Here is a 14,492-nt window from a genome sequence, read left to right as displayed (position 1 = left end):
GTGTTGGTTCTCTCTCCTCATTGAGTGTGTCGTTGTGTTGGTTCTCTCTCCTCATTGAGTGTGTCGCTGTGTGTTGGTTCTCTCTCCTGACTTGAGTGTGTCGTTGTGTTGGTTCTCTCTCCTGACTTGAGTGTGTCGCTGTGTGTTGGTTCTCTCTCCTGACTTGAGTGTGTCGCTGTGTGTTGGTTCTCTCTCCTCATTGAGTGTGTCGTTGTGTTGGTTCTCTCTCCTCATTGAGTGTGTCGCTGTGTGTTGGTTCTCTCTCCTGACTTGAGTGTGTCGTTGTGTTGGTTCTCTCTCCTGACTTGAGTGTGTCGCTGTGTGTTGGTTCTCTCTCCTCATTGAGTGTGTCGTTGTGTTGGTTCTCTCTCCTCATTGAGTGTGTCGTTGTGTTGGTTCTCTCTCCTCATTGAGTGTGTCGTTGTGTTGGTTCTCTCTCCTCATTGAGTGTGTCGTTGTGTTGGTTCTCTCTCCTCATTGAGTGTGTCGCTGTGTTGGTTCTCTCTCCTCATTGAGTGTGTCGTTGTGTTGGTTCTCTCTCCTCATTGAGTGTGTCGTTGTGTTGGTTCTCTCTCCTCATTGAGTGTGTCGTTGTGTTGGTTCTCTCTCCTCATTGAGTGTGTCGTTGTGTTGGTTCTCTCTCCTCATTGAGTGTGTCGTTGTGTTGGTTCTCTCTCCTCATTGAGTGTGTCGCTGTGTTGGTTCTCTCCCAGCTGAGCCGTGCTCGCTCTCCTGCCTGAACGGAGGACAGTGCGCTGCGTTGGAGTCATGTGACTGCAGCTTGTATCAGGCCACTGGACTCAGATGTCAGACAGGTACGCCACACACCTGCCTTTTGAGAAAAAAAACATCAAGCATCACAAGAATTGGGGTTTTCACAACATGGAATGGGTCTAATTAAACCTACACAGTCCTTTGTAGTTTATTTCTGTTTTTCGTGGCACACACTGTGCTCCACCTGCTGAACTACTTTTTACAACATTTATTGGGCATCTTTAGTTTTTTGCAGAGTTACATTATCAATATAAAATATACTTAAATATAAATAGGACATCATGGTGTATTATTGTAGTTCAAATCTACCCATCAGAATATAACAAGTAGTTAAAATCAGCTCCAGCTTTACCAACTGCAACGTTAAAGTACTTTGGGTACTTTCAGTAAGGTTTTTGACAAAAATCTATTTCCAATACAAATTAACTTCATTGTCATTTTCTTAATGTTATTCTGTCTTGTTTCCCTGATAAAATAAAAGTTTCCTAAAGCCGCTCTTTGTAACTTTAACAACTTTTTGTCATACTTGCTCAAACTTTGGTGCTCCGAATGGGAATTTGAGTAAATATTTTGCAGCCAAATCAAATAGTTTTACAGGATATTCAGCCGTTGTTTCTTCATAATACATTTAATACTTGACGTGTTTCTTCACAGGGTTGGTTTAAAGGTAATAAAATAGTTCATGCATATGATATATGAGGTTACAGTTCATTACAATTCCTCTCTCTCAGTACATTTAGTTTAGTGAGAAAGTGAGTCACATGGCCGCGGGGCTCTGCTCTGATTGGTTGTTTTTCTTTGAGCGTGGTGGAACCTTGCAGATGTTATTCGAGCACTAAAAGGAGGCAGATCAACCTGATTCTGTCACAGAAGACATGTCTCTTGTACTGCTGTCAGGATACTGCAACAAATACGATATTAAAGTTACCAAAATGCAGCTTTCATCGAAATTTTTCCATTAGCATTTTTAGCCTCTATTAGCTTCTTCTGTCTCTTAATGAAACATTAAGAAAGTCACATAACAAAACACATAACATCCTCATTCCTTTTCTCCCTGAATTCTTTGGGGCCCAGTTCCAAATCCGGGCTTTGAGCGGGAGATGACGTGCCGGTCGTGGGGTCAGCACAACTTCGAGACCTTTGACGGCCTCTACTACCACTTCCCCGGCCGCTGCACCTACACTCTGCTGAAGGACTGTGAGGAAACCACGCAGGCCAGCGTCGTCGTCCAGGTCAGTAACTTTCTGACTCCTGCGACGTGCCAAGTCTCGGCCCCGAGGTAAAAGATTTGCTCGGAAGATTAGTGAAAGCTATCTGGTTATTAGAGTCAATTACCATTAAATACTGCAATTACCCACAATGCCTTGAAAGCACCTGCAACAGACCGGGACTTTGTTCCCCATGAGAAGGCAGCAGATACCGCATCTGCGTATGGGAAAAACAACCCCAACGCTTTATCCTGATTCATATGCTTCATAAACAAAAAGAAAAGATAAAGTGCCGATGCTGCAAATCAAAGGACCAGAGCATGTTAGAGGACATTTTCTTTTTTGCTCCAGAATGTGAGTTACTTCAGGGCTCAAGTTTCAGCGTTTCAACCTCTTTCAGGCTGAGCTGGGGCTGGAAGTGTTGTCTGGGATTTCTTATAATCATCAGGTTATTTCTTGTGTTTTCTTACGTCGTGCAGCACTGCAGCTGGAAGAGCATCTGCTGGACTACCAGAAAAGACGCATCACGTTAAAATGAAAAAACAAATGTATTTTACTCGCAGGTATAATCCGGTTAAAACAAAGAGAAAAGTCTCAGTTAACCCAAAGAACTTTTAAAGTTTAGTCATCAAAAACCAACAACGTGTCTCTCACATCAACGTCATATAACAAGTGCCACGTTAAAGCTCTCTTTAAAGGTGAAATGCATATTATTAATATCCATTATTTGCGTCTTGCTGTGTGCAGGTCCACAATGACCCGGACTGCGGCTCCGCCCCCTACACCTGCCACCGCTCCGTCAGCCTCTTCCTCCCGTGGGAGGGTGAGGTTCGGCTGCACGCCACCAACGTGACCTTCAAGGGTCAAAGGTCAGCAGCGTGGCACGCAGCAGAGCGTCTTCACTTTTTCTTCTTGTTTATTTCATTACATTGTGCCGCATGTAGAAGAGGCGGCGGCGTCTGTTTCGCGGTGCGTTCACTGTCTCTTGTCTTCAGTCTGCAGCTGCCGCATCACATCCACGACCTGCAGCTGGAGCGGATCTCCCAGTACGTCCTGGTGACGCAGCAGCACGGCTTCACGCTGGCCTGGGAGGGCCGCAGCGGCTCCGTCTACATCAAGCTCAGCCCGGAGTTCGTGGGCAGAACCTGCGGCCTCTGCGGGAACTTCAACGCCGACGTCCAGGACGACCTGAAGACCAGTTACGGTACGGCTGCTCTGTCTGCGGCGGCGGAGATGCACCGGATCCCATTGATCTCTACGGCGAGCAAGAGAGCCGGCCGCGCGTTGCATGACGGATACGACGCCATTCGCCAAATCTACTTTTGCATAATCAGGACCCAACTTTATGCAGATTGACCCCAATACTGTTGTTGTCTCGTGCATTTTACATATTTGAATTCATAAAACATGACAATAATGCATTATGTTGCTTTGAGTTCATCATATTTTTTGTATGTAAAGTATTAAAGTTGCGATTATATGAGTTTTAAAACTCTTTTAATTCACATCCCCGGTCATACTTCACCTATTTAGCAATATATGCAAAAAGCTTTTAATTAAAAAAAAACATTTCTTTGTATTTTGATATTCAAATAAAATCACCTTTTCTTCCCGCACAACTAAATATGACGTGCGCTCACGTAAACTAGTACCGACTAACCGACTAACTATCATCAATCATTTTGCACAAGTATGTAATGGTAAGTGCACACAATCTAAGTATAATCTCCAACACGTCCGTCTCTCTCAGGTGTGCTGACTCATGACGTAGAATTGTTCGGCAACAGCTGGGCGGAGGCCGAGCCACACGAGGCCCGATGTCCCATGGTGCCCTCTGGCTTCCCTTCACCCTGTGCTGCAGCCGAAGCTCACGTCCTGCTGGTGAGGCGTCTGATAAACACAACTGTAGACAGAGAAGTGTTTGCATGCTTGTATGTTTTCAGTGTGAAAAACGTTCTTTGTGTGTTTCGTGGCTGCAGAAAGTGGAGGAAGTGTGCGCGACGCTGCTGGATCCGCCATTTCAGAGCTGCCACGACTTCGTGAGCCCGCTGTCCTACATGGCCAGCTGCTCCAACGACCTCTGCATGTAAGAGCGTTCGCTTTGTCCTCATGGTGGCCGCTGACGAAAGCGCCCGGGTGTCACCAAAATCACAGAGGTTAATCTGTTTTGGATCGTGAATATCCACAGGAATTTTCATGGGAATTGAGTAACTAGTCTTTGAGATATTTGCGATAATTGATATGGTCTGAAATGGAAAGGATTCATCCTCAGAGGAGCATGAATGTGTTCTTGAGATATTTATTAAGTACAATTTGAACTGGTGTGAGAAGAAAATTCAGGGGGACAATCACAGACTGTATGTACGAAGTGGACGTAGTCATCGTGGTATTTTTAAATACGTCACAGCAATGTACACCCTCTGGGGACACTGAGAATGAGCTGAGAGCAGCACAGCTTATGGGATTGGGTAATTTATATTTAACTTTAAGAATTTGACATTCAGTTTCACCTAGTGAAGCCGATGTGTCTTCTATACGTCCCCTGGTTGTATAGAAGTCCATGTTTCATGTGTTAAAGCTGCATTCTCTCTATTGACCACCAGGGGGCGACTCCTCTGGTTGTATAGAAGTCTATGTTTCATGTGTTCAAGCTGTATTGTCTCTCCTGACCACCAGGGGGCGACTCCTCTGGTTGTATAGAAGTCTATGTTTCATGTGTTCAAGCTGCATTCTCTCTCCTGACCACCAGGGGGTCCTTCGGTTGTATAGAAGTCTATATAAATGACTCTACTTCTCTTGATTTATTCCCTCAGTAAACATTGTAAACATTTTAAACATTGTAAACGTTTTTGTCTCAATCTCTAGTTTCAAGTCTTCTTCAATACAGCATGATGTTATTTAGTAAATTATGGTCATTTAGAGTCAAACGAGGTCCTGGGACAGAGGATGTCGTATGTGAACAGATTGTAATGGCGGTGTCCGTAAACTAAGATGGCGACGGTGTAATTGCAGAACTTGAGGCTTCAAAACATCCACAAACCAACGACGAAGTCCACATCTTATATACAGTCTGTGGGCTAATCACATAAAACATCCTTACAGGAGTTCTTTATTGACTCATTTAACATGAACACCATCCTGCATGGGCTATTTAAAAGATATACTCAGTTCAAGCTGCTTATGCTTTGTACTGTCTTTTTGGGAACAACTCTTCTTTGTGCAGCCACTTGAGGACTGTTTTGAGATTTCCTGGGTTTTTACCTTTCAGTCCAGGTCAACAAAAAAAAAGTTCCGTTAGCCCTTCTTGTTCCATTTGACTTTGAAATGATCCCACTCTCAGCTTTCTCAGCGGTGTGTTCTGGTGGCTCGGGTCCATGATCCTGAACGTGCCCTCTCTCTGTTAGTAACATTAGCCCTGGCAGTCTGCTTAAAGTTAAGTCAGAGTGAGGTGGAACAGATACTGGTGATAAAGACACCAATGCACCTCATCAGAAGGCTGTTACAGCCACACTACAACAAACCTTTTTTTCCATCTCTAGCTAGCCTCGTTGGGCTCGCGCCCCTCTCCTGGCTCAGCTCAAAGAGTCCTTCTCTGTTTGTTCCTCTGTTGAAGGTCAGGTCCCAGCGGTGATGTGGTATGCCAGGTGTTCAGCGAGTACGCCCGGGCCTGTGCCCACGCCGACCACCCACTGCACGACTGGAGGAGGCAAATTCCTCAGTGTGGTACGTTTACAGGTGTTTTTGTTGTTTTTAACCGTGCGCCGAAAAAGATGCACAGTGTAGCAGATAGCCTAAATTAGAATAGGGCGTCATTTTGTAAAAAGCCAATGTTAGGCTATACAAAACAAGTCTACACATCGAGGCTGTGTCTTTGCAGTCTCATTTAGCGCCTTTTTTTAAACGTATTTTATATCACAGAATAAAACCATAAAAATATCTTGAGCTTTTGTCAACTACAGACCTTAGTTCAGGTTTTTAACCAAAAAACAATACAACAAAAACATTTACTTCAAGAGGATGGAACCAGAAATGCAAAAATGCTGACTCATTTCTTGGTTTTAGGACTCATTCCTGCAGCACTCTATATATAAACAGAGGTTAACTAAAAAGCATCGGACCTAAAATTACACTAAAAATAACAAAGATTCTTACATTTTTAGTCCCATTTAAGGTAAAATTGTCAATGTAATCACATTTCCCACTGAAATAATTTATATCAATCAGAGTACTAGTCTAGCTAATGCACATTAGCCAAAGATCCGTTAGCTAACTACGGCTAAGGTCAATGCCAACATGTAACCACATCACTTGGTTTCAGTTCTTTTTAGTTTAATAAATCATATGTTTGCATTGTCGTAGCCTACTTAATGTCAGCAGAGTAAACACAAGCTAATAACGTGTTAGCTAGTGGAACAGAGGCTACAGGTAAAGTTAAGTAACACATGTTTACTTCCATATAAACATGTCATCACTTTGTTTCCTTACTTTCAGTGGTGCCTGGAAACCAGTTAATATTATTATTATCCATCAGATGTGTCCGGATTTAGCCGTTCTTGTGTAACCGTGTGTTAGCTTACTGTTGCTCAGGTGAACTACGCAAAAATATTACATTTATTATTTTCTGTTTTCAGCTGGTGAAATATACACACATATATACATTTAGCTATACTGTTGCGGCAATATCTTCTGACACAGCTGGCTCCCCAATGTTGACCGATCTCCCCGTTGTCGGTCTTTACCACGACACAGTTTTTTGACATGTGTGTTGTGTTTGATTTTTTTGCAACCAGCGAAGCAGTGTCCCCCGGGTCTGCAGTACAGGGAATGCATCAGCTGCTGCCCGGCCTCCTGCAACCTGGAGCGGACGTGCATCGACAGCAAGCTGGCCTGCCTGGATGGATGCTACTGCCCCGATGGTGCGTATCCATTCAGACTCTATTATCCGTCATAGTGTCAACTCCCCCTGAAAAAACTGAACATGCCCCTTTTAGTACAGTTTCTGTCTTGTCTTCTGACCTTAACGTAAACCACTTTTCCTCTCTATAAATGTGTCGGCCATCACTTTTCTTTTGCAACCTTCAACTGACATCTTTTATTAACTAAATGAGAGAATCCCCCTTGTCTCTGCTCAGGTCTGATTTACGAGGACGGAGTCTGCGTGACGCCCTCCGACTGTCCATGCGAGTACCACGGCCTGTTTTATCCATCCGGACAGACGCTGCAGGAGGAATGCAGCAACTGGTGAGTCGTGTGCTTCGTACTTCACTAGATTCATGAGCATCCTGACATATGAGCTATCTAAGCTAACAGGGAGCAGTGTTTAAGCTCTCTCGCACCTCCTATGCCGTTATATCTGGGTGAAAAAAATGTATTTACTTGTTCAAATATTGTTCTTTTATCCCGTAAAAATGTGTGCAGGAAGCACCATGCGTCATACTTTTTACTGTATTCAAATAAGCGTCTTTGACATCGCCCCGTTTGGATCCTAAACGAACCCGAGCTGAACGATTGTGACATGTCATCAACATGTATTAAACAAAAAGCAGCTTATTGTCCCGCAGACTCCACGCACTCCTTTTTAATCTTCTCAGATCAGACCACCTGGGCTCGGTTTGTCCAGTTTCGATCAGAGGTCCCGCCGATTAGCATCATGTTCTCCACCTGTGGCGTCTCTGCTTTCTGTTTCAGCACATGCGTGGGTGGAGTGTGGAACTGCACCGACTACAGCTGCCCAGGTCTGTGGGGGTTGAATTTGTACTCAAACTTTGCTGCAGGTCCCGTTAATATTCGATGAAACCCTGTGATGGGAGAAGCGATTATTTTATTATAACCTGAAGATGCCCTCAGCAAGTGGTGGAAGGGTCCTACTGCATGAACTAGTAAGGAAATACCCTTGTAGTGAAGGTCAAAGAAGGAAAATGTCTCCTAACTGTGGGAGGCGGGAACGAGTACATGTGGTGCAAGGAGATGCTTCCTAGTTCGGGAAATAGGAAGGAGGAGGGGTTCAAGTTTTGGAGTGAGAAAAAAGGGATCATCCTATTAAGGAACAAAAGAAAAGGAAGCATCCTAGTTGCAAGTTAAGGATGAAAGCAAGGAAGTAAGGAAAAGGCATAGTTAGGGAACATGAAAAGAAGAACTTTTCAAGCGAAGGTTAAAGAAGAAAAATGTCTCCTACTTTGCCGCACACATGGCGCAATTAAATGCTTCCTAGTTAGGGAACATGAAAGGAAGAACCATCCAGGATAAGGACAAAGATGGGAAATGCCTTCTTCTTTGGGAGCCAGGGATAAGAAAGTCTCAATATATGCTGTAAGGACATGCTTCCTTGTTAGGGAGAAAGGAAAGGAAGGAGGAGGCTTTCTAATCAGGATGACAAAAAGGAGTAAGACTCATAATAAAGGGCAATGAAAGAGAGGAAAACAGCTCCTTCAATCTGATGCAAGGAACCAGGATACTTCAATGAAGGATGAGGATTTTGAGTTCAATAAATCAGGAACTTAAAGAGCGAGAAAGACGGCAGCTTTCTAGGTAGGAAGGAAGGAAGGAGACAGCATGGACAATGACACCTAGTGTGGGAGCAAGGACATGAGTCTCTCTCTCTCCCCAGGCGAGTGCTCGGTGACTGGCGATATGTTTTTCCAGTCCTTTGACGGGCGTCTCTACACCTTCTCTGCCACATGCCAGTACGTCCTCGCCAAGAGTCGCAACTCGGGGAAGTTCACGGTCACCATCCAGAACGCCCCCTGTGGAGCCGTGAGTTACCTTTAATCTGCTTTATCTTGTATTTCATTGACAAAAAACCTTCTTTTCAGGTTTTTATTAGACGTCTAAACTCTTTCTAGCACAATTGGCTTCTGCAAGATCTCTTGTCCCGCTTTACAGCTTCATGCAATTTGTCCGTCTTGTAGATTATGTCATAATTTAAGTGCTCAATAATCCCCCCGCTGAGTCCAGGTAGTTCTTGTTCAAGAGCCGAGCTGCGATTTAGAGAAATGAAAGCCTGGAGGAAACCTCGGCGATCAAACTGGGGGCATAATGAACATGAAAAGCAGCCTTCTCGCTCTCTCAAAGCCTTCAGTTTCCTTGCAGCCTTTGAGCTGCTCGGCAAAACATCGGGTAGAGGGGGGGGGGAGGCGAGATATAAGATGTCCCGCTCATCAGAGCGGAGGCCCGAGACTCCTAACAGCCAACTGAACAGGATTACCTTATCTGGCCTGACTGACAGAAGCTGTGGACGGCTTTGTAGTGAGGAGGGAGGTGAGGAGAGGCGCTGGATGGGGCGGGGGACTCGGACAGAGAGAAGGTTATGCGGAAAACAGGAGGTGAATGATGGGAAGAGTAAAAGGAGGAGGAGGGGGGGTGCTAAAACCTTTTTGCTATGGGGCTCTGTCACTTATGAAAGAGACGATTCATAGAGGCAGATCGCTTACTGTCCGCGACGTGCAGGTTTTATTACTTTAAAAATATCAGAGCGGCAGAGCAAGTAATTGTGCTTTATTAAAGTGATGTACCAAAAGCACCGTTTTTAAGTACTTCCGTGAGTGTCTGTTGCTAATCGCATATCTTGCCCTGATAATGGCGACAGTGGTTAGTCCGGGATATATCTTTGACAACTGCTGCTCGGATTGTAAACAACTGTGGTATAAATACTCGTGACACATGGCCCATATTACTTCTCCCAAAATCACCCAGTATGCACAGTATCTGATCCAGGCAACTACAACTACTTGGTTACCAATTCAGCTGCAATGTGGAAAGACTTTCTTTGAAATAAGTGTCTGTGGACCAGCGATATTTATACATTCGCAGTGCTCAGTAGAACACTGACAAAATAGAAAGTTAGTATGCAATTTCATACGCAGCTTGTTGTAGTGATATAAATAGAACAGGAGTAGGAAACATTGAACTGTTTTTCGTGGTAATTTAACTAGAACAAAAGAAAATGGTGGTTGTTGTTAGGCGGTGTTGTTGCTGCTCGCCGGGAAAAGAGCGAATGCGGCTCCGGAGATGGATGGCTGGCTAGTTAGCTAGATAGCTCGTTAGCTTGTCCTTCTCCGGAGCGGCAGGAAGTGAGGTGGCGGATCTGTAGAGCTGTGACCTACACTTTGCTTGCTAGTGTCCACGCGACCGAAGTGACGTTGTTCTCTGTGGCAGGTTTCTGGGCCTGTCCGTGCACATCCAACATTTTCTAACTTTCGCGGATGTGCAGAGAAAAAAGCTTTGAGAATGTTGGTTTCCCCCGAGGAGAAACCCGCGCGGGATATAAAAGATACAAACGGTTCCTCGTTATGTTTTCTACTCTACGTGGAAAGTATAACCGAGGCTTTAGACCCAGCGTGGCTGCTAGCCACCACCATGTAACCGTCGTAGAATCAAAGCATGCTGGAATTAGCCAGCCGTCCGCTAGTTTCCGAGCTAGCTTGCTAATTCTACCGCGCTTCAATGCTACCTCTCCACTGCTCGTTTTAGTTGTTACTGCAACACCTCACCTCAGTCAAGTCTGTTGAGTTTATACAGCAGTTAGCTCACTACAACGGATCATAAAGATGGCCGCCCTTTTACTTCTATGGTTGTTATGCACATTGTAGCCTCTTGGGGCCGCTAAAGGGGCTTTACACTTTTCATCAGTTTGAAAACAGGACTTTTCTACCACCGATTTCATGGTTCAAGAGTAGTTTAGTAGTCTAGTTTTCATCATTATCTCACGCTCATTCTGAGTCACGCTGTGCATCTGAGCTGCTGCTGTTTGGCCTCACGGCAGCGTTATCCAGCCATCTCGTCTCAATTGCAGAACTTGGACGGGGCCTGCATCCAATCAGTTAACCTGGTTATTGACGAGGATCCGAGAACGGAGATCACACTGAGTCACGTTGGCGAGGTCTTCATGGCCGGACAGTACCGCATCTCCCTGCCGTATTCTGACGGTAACCTCCTCACCTTTTATCACCTTTAATCACCTTTTAATCACCTTTTATCACCTTTAATCACCTTTTATCACATTGTAATCACCTTTTATCTCATTTTAATCACCTTTTATCACTTTCACACATGGTTGAAAAGTGAGCATTTTCTCTATTTAATTAAGAACTTTTGTGTCAGAGATATTTTAGTTAGTATGTCGTCGACGATGTCATTGTGTATCACCACATCTCGATATATAATTTAATCACGCAACGTATCCTCATACAACATGTGTGCAAGATATCTTTTCTTTTCCCGTGAGAGTGACAGCACGATGCCATCAAAAGATGATAAGTGATCCCGTTGAATGATCACCTGTCTCCCTCGTGTCCCCGCAGACGTCTTCCACATCCAGGAGCTGTCGTCCACGTTCATCCAGGTGAAGATGGCGTTCGGCCTGCGTCTGCAGTACAGCTGGAGGGACTTCCGCCTCTACCTGCAGGCCGACGAGCTGTGGAAGGACGACACCGCGGGCCTGTGCGGCACCTTCAACGGCAACATCCAGGATGACTTCCTGTAAGTGCCTCTCTCTGTAATGCACACTGGCCCGGCGGCTCGGCATCAAACGCCCCGCTCTCTGATCAGCTCTTTTAGGCGGGCCAGATGAGCGCCCAACTGGACACGCCACTTCAACAAGGAATTTACTGTTAGCGGAATAGGGGCTCCACTGTATGGCCGCGTAATGGCCGGCCGTAAAGGGCGGATGCTGCCCTCACAGCTGTAAACGGATATACATCACAGGCGGGGACCGAAGTGCTCGTATGCTACGAGAAAAACTGGAGCTCACTTTGCCACCGAAGATCTCCAAAGTGGACTTTGTAGTTGAACTTGCAGAACCCTCTCCGTTATATTCGTTTTGGCAGCTATTTTAGATTTGGTCTTTGGATGAAAAGACCAAATCCCCCGTCCGATGAGGGGATGCTACCTCAGTTATCTCAGTGCTTTTATTAATCCCCATGTTGAGAAATCAGGATTAGGAGGTGAATCAGATTAAGATTGAACCCCGTGCTCTGGTGCTCCTGCAGGTCTCCGTCCGGGATGATAGAAAGCACTCCTCAGCTGTTTGGAAACGCCTGGAGAGTCTCGTCGGCGTGTTCCACGAGCCTGAGCGTCCCTCAGCTCGACCCCTGTGACACTCACCAGCAGGCCGGTCAGTCCCCCTTCTACCTTTTTGACCTTTTTCTGTTTCCGTAGTGAACAAGAGGGACATTCACAATGTTCTATATTTGCCTCGTGTCTCGTATTTTCAGTCTTCTAAACATTTTAAATATTCATTGTATTAAAGGAATACTTCACCCACAAAATGATCGGATTTATATTAATTATTTATTATGTGTTTCCTGGAATTCTTGAAGAAAACTTGATGAATTAGGGGAGCATTTTAACTCTCACACAACTCGTGCAGTTTAATCCAAGTCTCATGTATCCAGTCTTATGCATCTATTAAGTGCTACTATTGAAAACAAAAATGTTTCTTCAAGAACTCAAGGTAATGATTGATTGATATATAAAAGGTAATATTCAGGTGAAGTATTCCTTTTAATATCGGGTATAAATGTAAACAACTTGTCCAGTAGAGCTGTATGGTTGTGGATATTGTGACTGTACCATGAGACCTGGAGTCACACGTTAAAATACAGTACAGGTTGACTCTGATTGCAGAATAAAGTTTGGATACTTTCTTTCCACATTTTAAAGACAGGTGATTTAAATGCGGAGTCGTCAAGAAATCAGAAATAACTTTGATATAATTGTACACAAAAAAACTAAATAACTTTTGCCTTGATTTACTTAATGTGTAATCTTTGATCCAAACACTGAGTGTGAGTTTTTCTCGTGTTTCTGCAGCTGCTTCGCAGTAAACAGTCTCGTTGCTTTCAGCTTTTACCAGGTTCTCTTGCGTGCAGACGGATGTGTTTGAGTCAGTTCACCCCATATGAAGGTCAATGTAAATGCATATTTGTACACTTTTTGTCTTTGTTCGTACATTCTGAGCTAACGCCTGTCTGTGGTTCGCCGCCCAGTGGCCTACGCCTCAGAGATGTGCGACGTGCTGAACCAGGATCTGTTCTCCGGCTGCCACGAGTACCTCAGTCCCACGTCCTTCCACCAGCAGTGCCGCTCGGACACCTGTAAGTGCGGGACGGCCTGCCTCTGCTCGGCGCTGGCCCACTACGCTCGCCACTGCCGCAGATTCTCCGTCATCGTGGACTTCCGATCGCAGATCCCCGACTGCGGTGAGCTTTCTGCAAACGGGTCCGAGAGGCCGACTCTGGGATGGAATCCTTCTTTTGGGTTCAAAGCTCAGGACGAAGCCCATTCACAATCTGACTGTCCTACGATGTTGTTTATCAGACATTTCCTTCTTTTCTCCTTGTGATAGCGCCCAACACTTTTAACACTTTAACACCTGTTAAACACTTGTTAAACTCTTGTTAAACACTTTGTTAAACACTTTACCAAACACCTGTTAAACACTTTACCAAACACCTGTTAAACACTTTACCAAACACCTGTTAAACACTTGTTAAACACTTTGTTAAACACTTGTTAAACACTTTGTTAAACACTTTGTTAAACACTTGTTAAACACTTTGTTAAACACTTGTTAAACACTTGTTAAACACTTTGTTAAACACTTGTTAAACACTTTGTTAAACACTTTACCAAACACCTGTTAAACACTTTACCAAACACCTGTTAAACACTTGTTAAACACTTGTTAAACACTTTGTTAAACACTTTACCAAACACCTGTTAAACACTTTACCAAACACCTGTTAAACACTTTGTTAAACACTTGCTAAACACTTTGTTAAACACTTTACCAAACACCTGTTAAACACTTTACCAAACACCTGTTAAACACTTGTTAAACACTTGTTAAACACTTGTTAAACACTTTGTTAAACACTTGTTAAACACTTTGTTAAACACTTGTTAAACACTTTGTTAAACACTTGTTAAACACTTTACAAAACACCTGTTAAACACTTGTTAAACACTTGTTAAACACTTGTTAAACACTTTGTTAAACACTTTGTTAAACACTTTACCAAACAACTGTTAAACACTTGTTAAACACTTGTTAAACACTTTACCAAACACCTGTTAAACACTTGTTAAACACCTGTTAAACACTTTACCAAACACCTGTTAAACACTTTGTTAAACACTTTACCAAACACCTGTTAAACACTTGTTAAACACTTGTTAAACACTTCTTTAACACTTTGTTAAACACTTTGTTAAACACTTCTTAAACACTTCTTTAACACTTTGTTAAACACTTGTTAAACACTTGTTAAACACTTGTTAAACACTTCGTTAAACACTTGTTAAACACTTTACCAAACACCTGTTAAACTCTTGTTAAACACTTTGTTAAACACTTTGTTAAACACTTCTTAAACACTTCTTTAACACTTTGTTAAACACTTTGTTAAACACTTGTTAAACACTTCTTTAACACTTTGTTAAACACTTGTTAACGTTGTGAATTCAAACACTTGTTTAGGTTTAGGCAGCAAAAGCACTTTGTTAGATTTG

General features: G+C 43.7%; 1 protein-coding gene across 1 annotated transcript in view; it reads left to right on the top strand.

Moving 5' to 3' along the window:
- Positions 1 to 14,492, top strand: part of otog (otogelin) — a gene marked incomplete at both ends in the record, with an annotated part of 64,935 nt that overhangs the window by 8,358 nt on the left and 42,085 nt on the right. The window contains 15 exons of the mRNA XM_079230509.1: positions 714 to 815; positions 1,849 to 2,006; positions 2,730 to 2,851; positions 2,978 to 3,186; positions 3,733 to 3,863; positions 3,962 to 4,068; positions 5,596 to 5,705; positions 6,773 to 6,898; positions 7,115 to 7,223; positions 7,671 to 7,717; positions 8,590 to 8,735; positions 10,774 to 10,906; positions 11,282 to 11,459; positions 11,969 to 12,093; positions 12,968 to 13,180. Coding sequence (XP_079086635.1) covers positions 714 to 815; positions 1,849 to 2,006; positions 2,730 to 2,851; positions 2,978 to 3,186; positions 3,733 to 3,863; positions 3,962 to 4,068; positions 5,596 to 5,705; positions 6,773 to 6,898; positions 7,115 to 7,223; positions 7,671 to 7,717; positions 8,590 to 8,735; positions 10,774 to 10,906; positions 11,282 to 11,459; positions 11,969 to 12,093; positions 12,968 to 13,180 — 2,016 coding nt within the window. The remainder of the gene's footprint in view (positions 1 to 713; positions 816 to 1,848; positions 2,007 to 2,729; positions 2,852 to 2,977; positions 3,187 to 3,732; positions 3,864 to 3,961; positions 4,069 to 5,595; positions 5,706 to 6,772; positions 6,899 to 7,114; positions 7,224 to 7,670; positions 7,718 to 8,589; positions 8,736 to 10,773; positions 10,907 to 11,281; positions 11,460 to 11,968; positions 12,094 to 12,967; positions 13,181 to 14,492) is intronic.

The sequence above is a fragment of the Taurulus bubalis genome (assembly GCF_910589615.1).
Source record: "Taurulus bubalis genome assembly, chromosome: 15".
NCBI lineage: Eukaryota > Metazoa > Chordata > Actinopteri > Perciformes > Cottidae > Taurulus > Taurulus bubalis.
The sequence above is the reverse complement of the archived record's forward strand: the minus strand, read 5'-3'. Positions and strand labels throughout refer to the sequence as shown.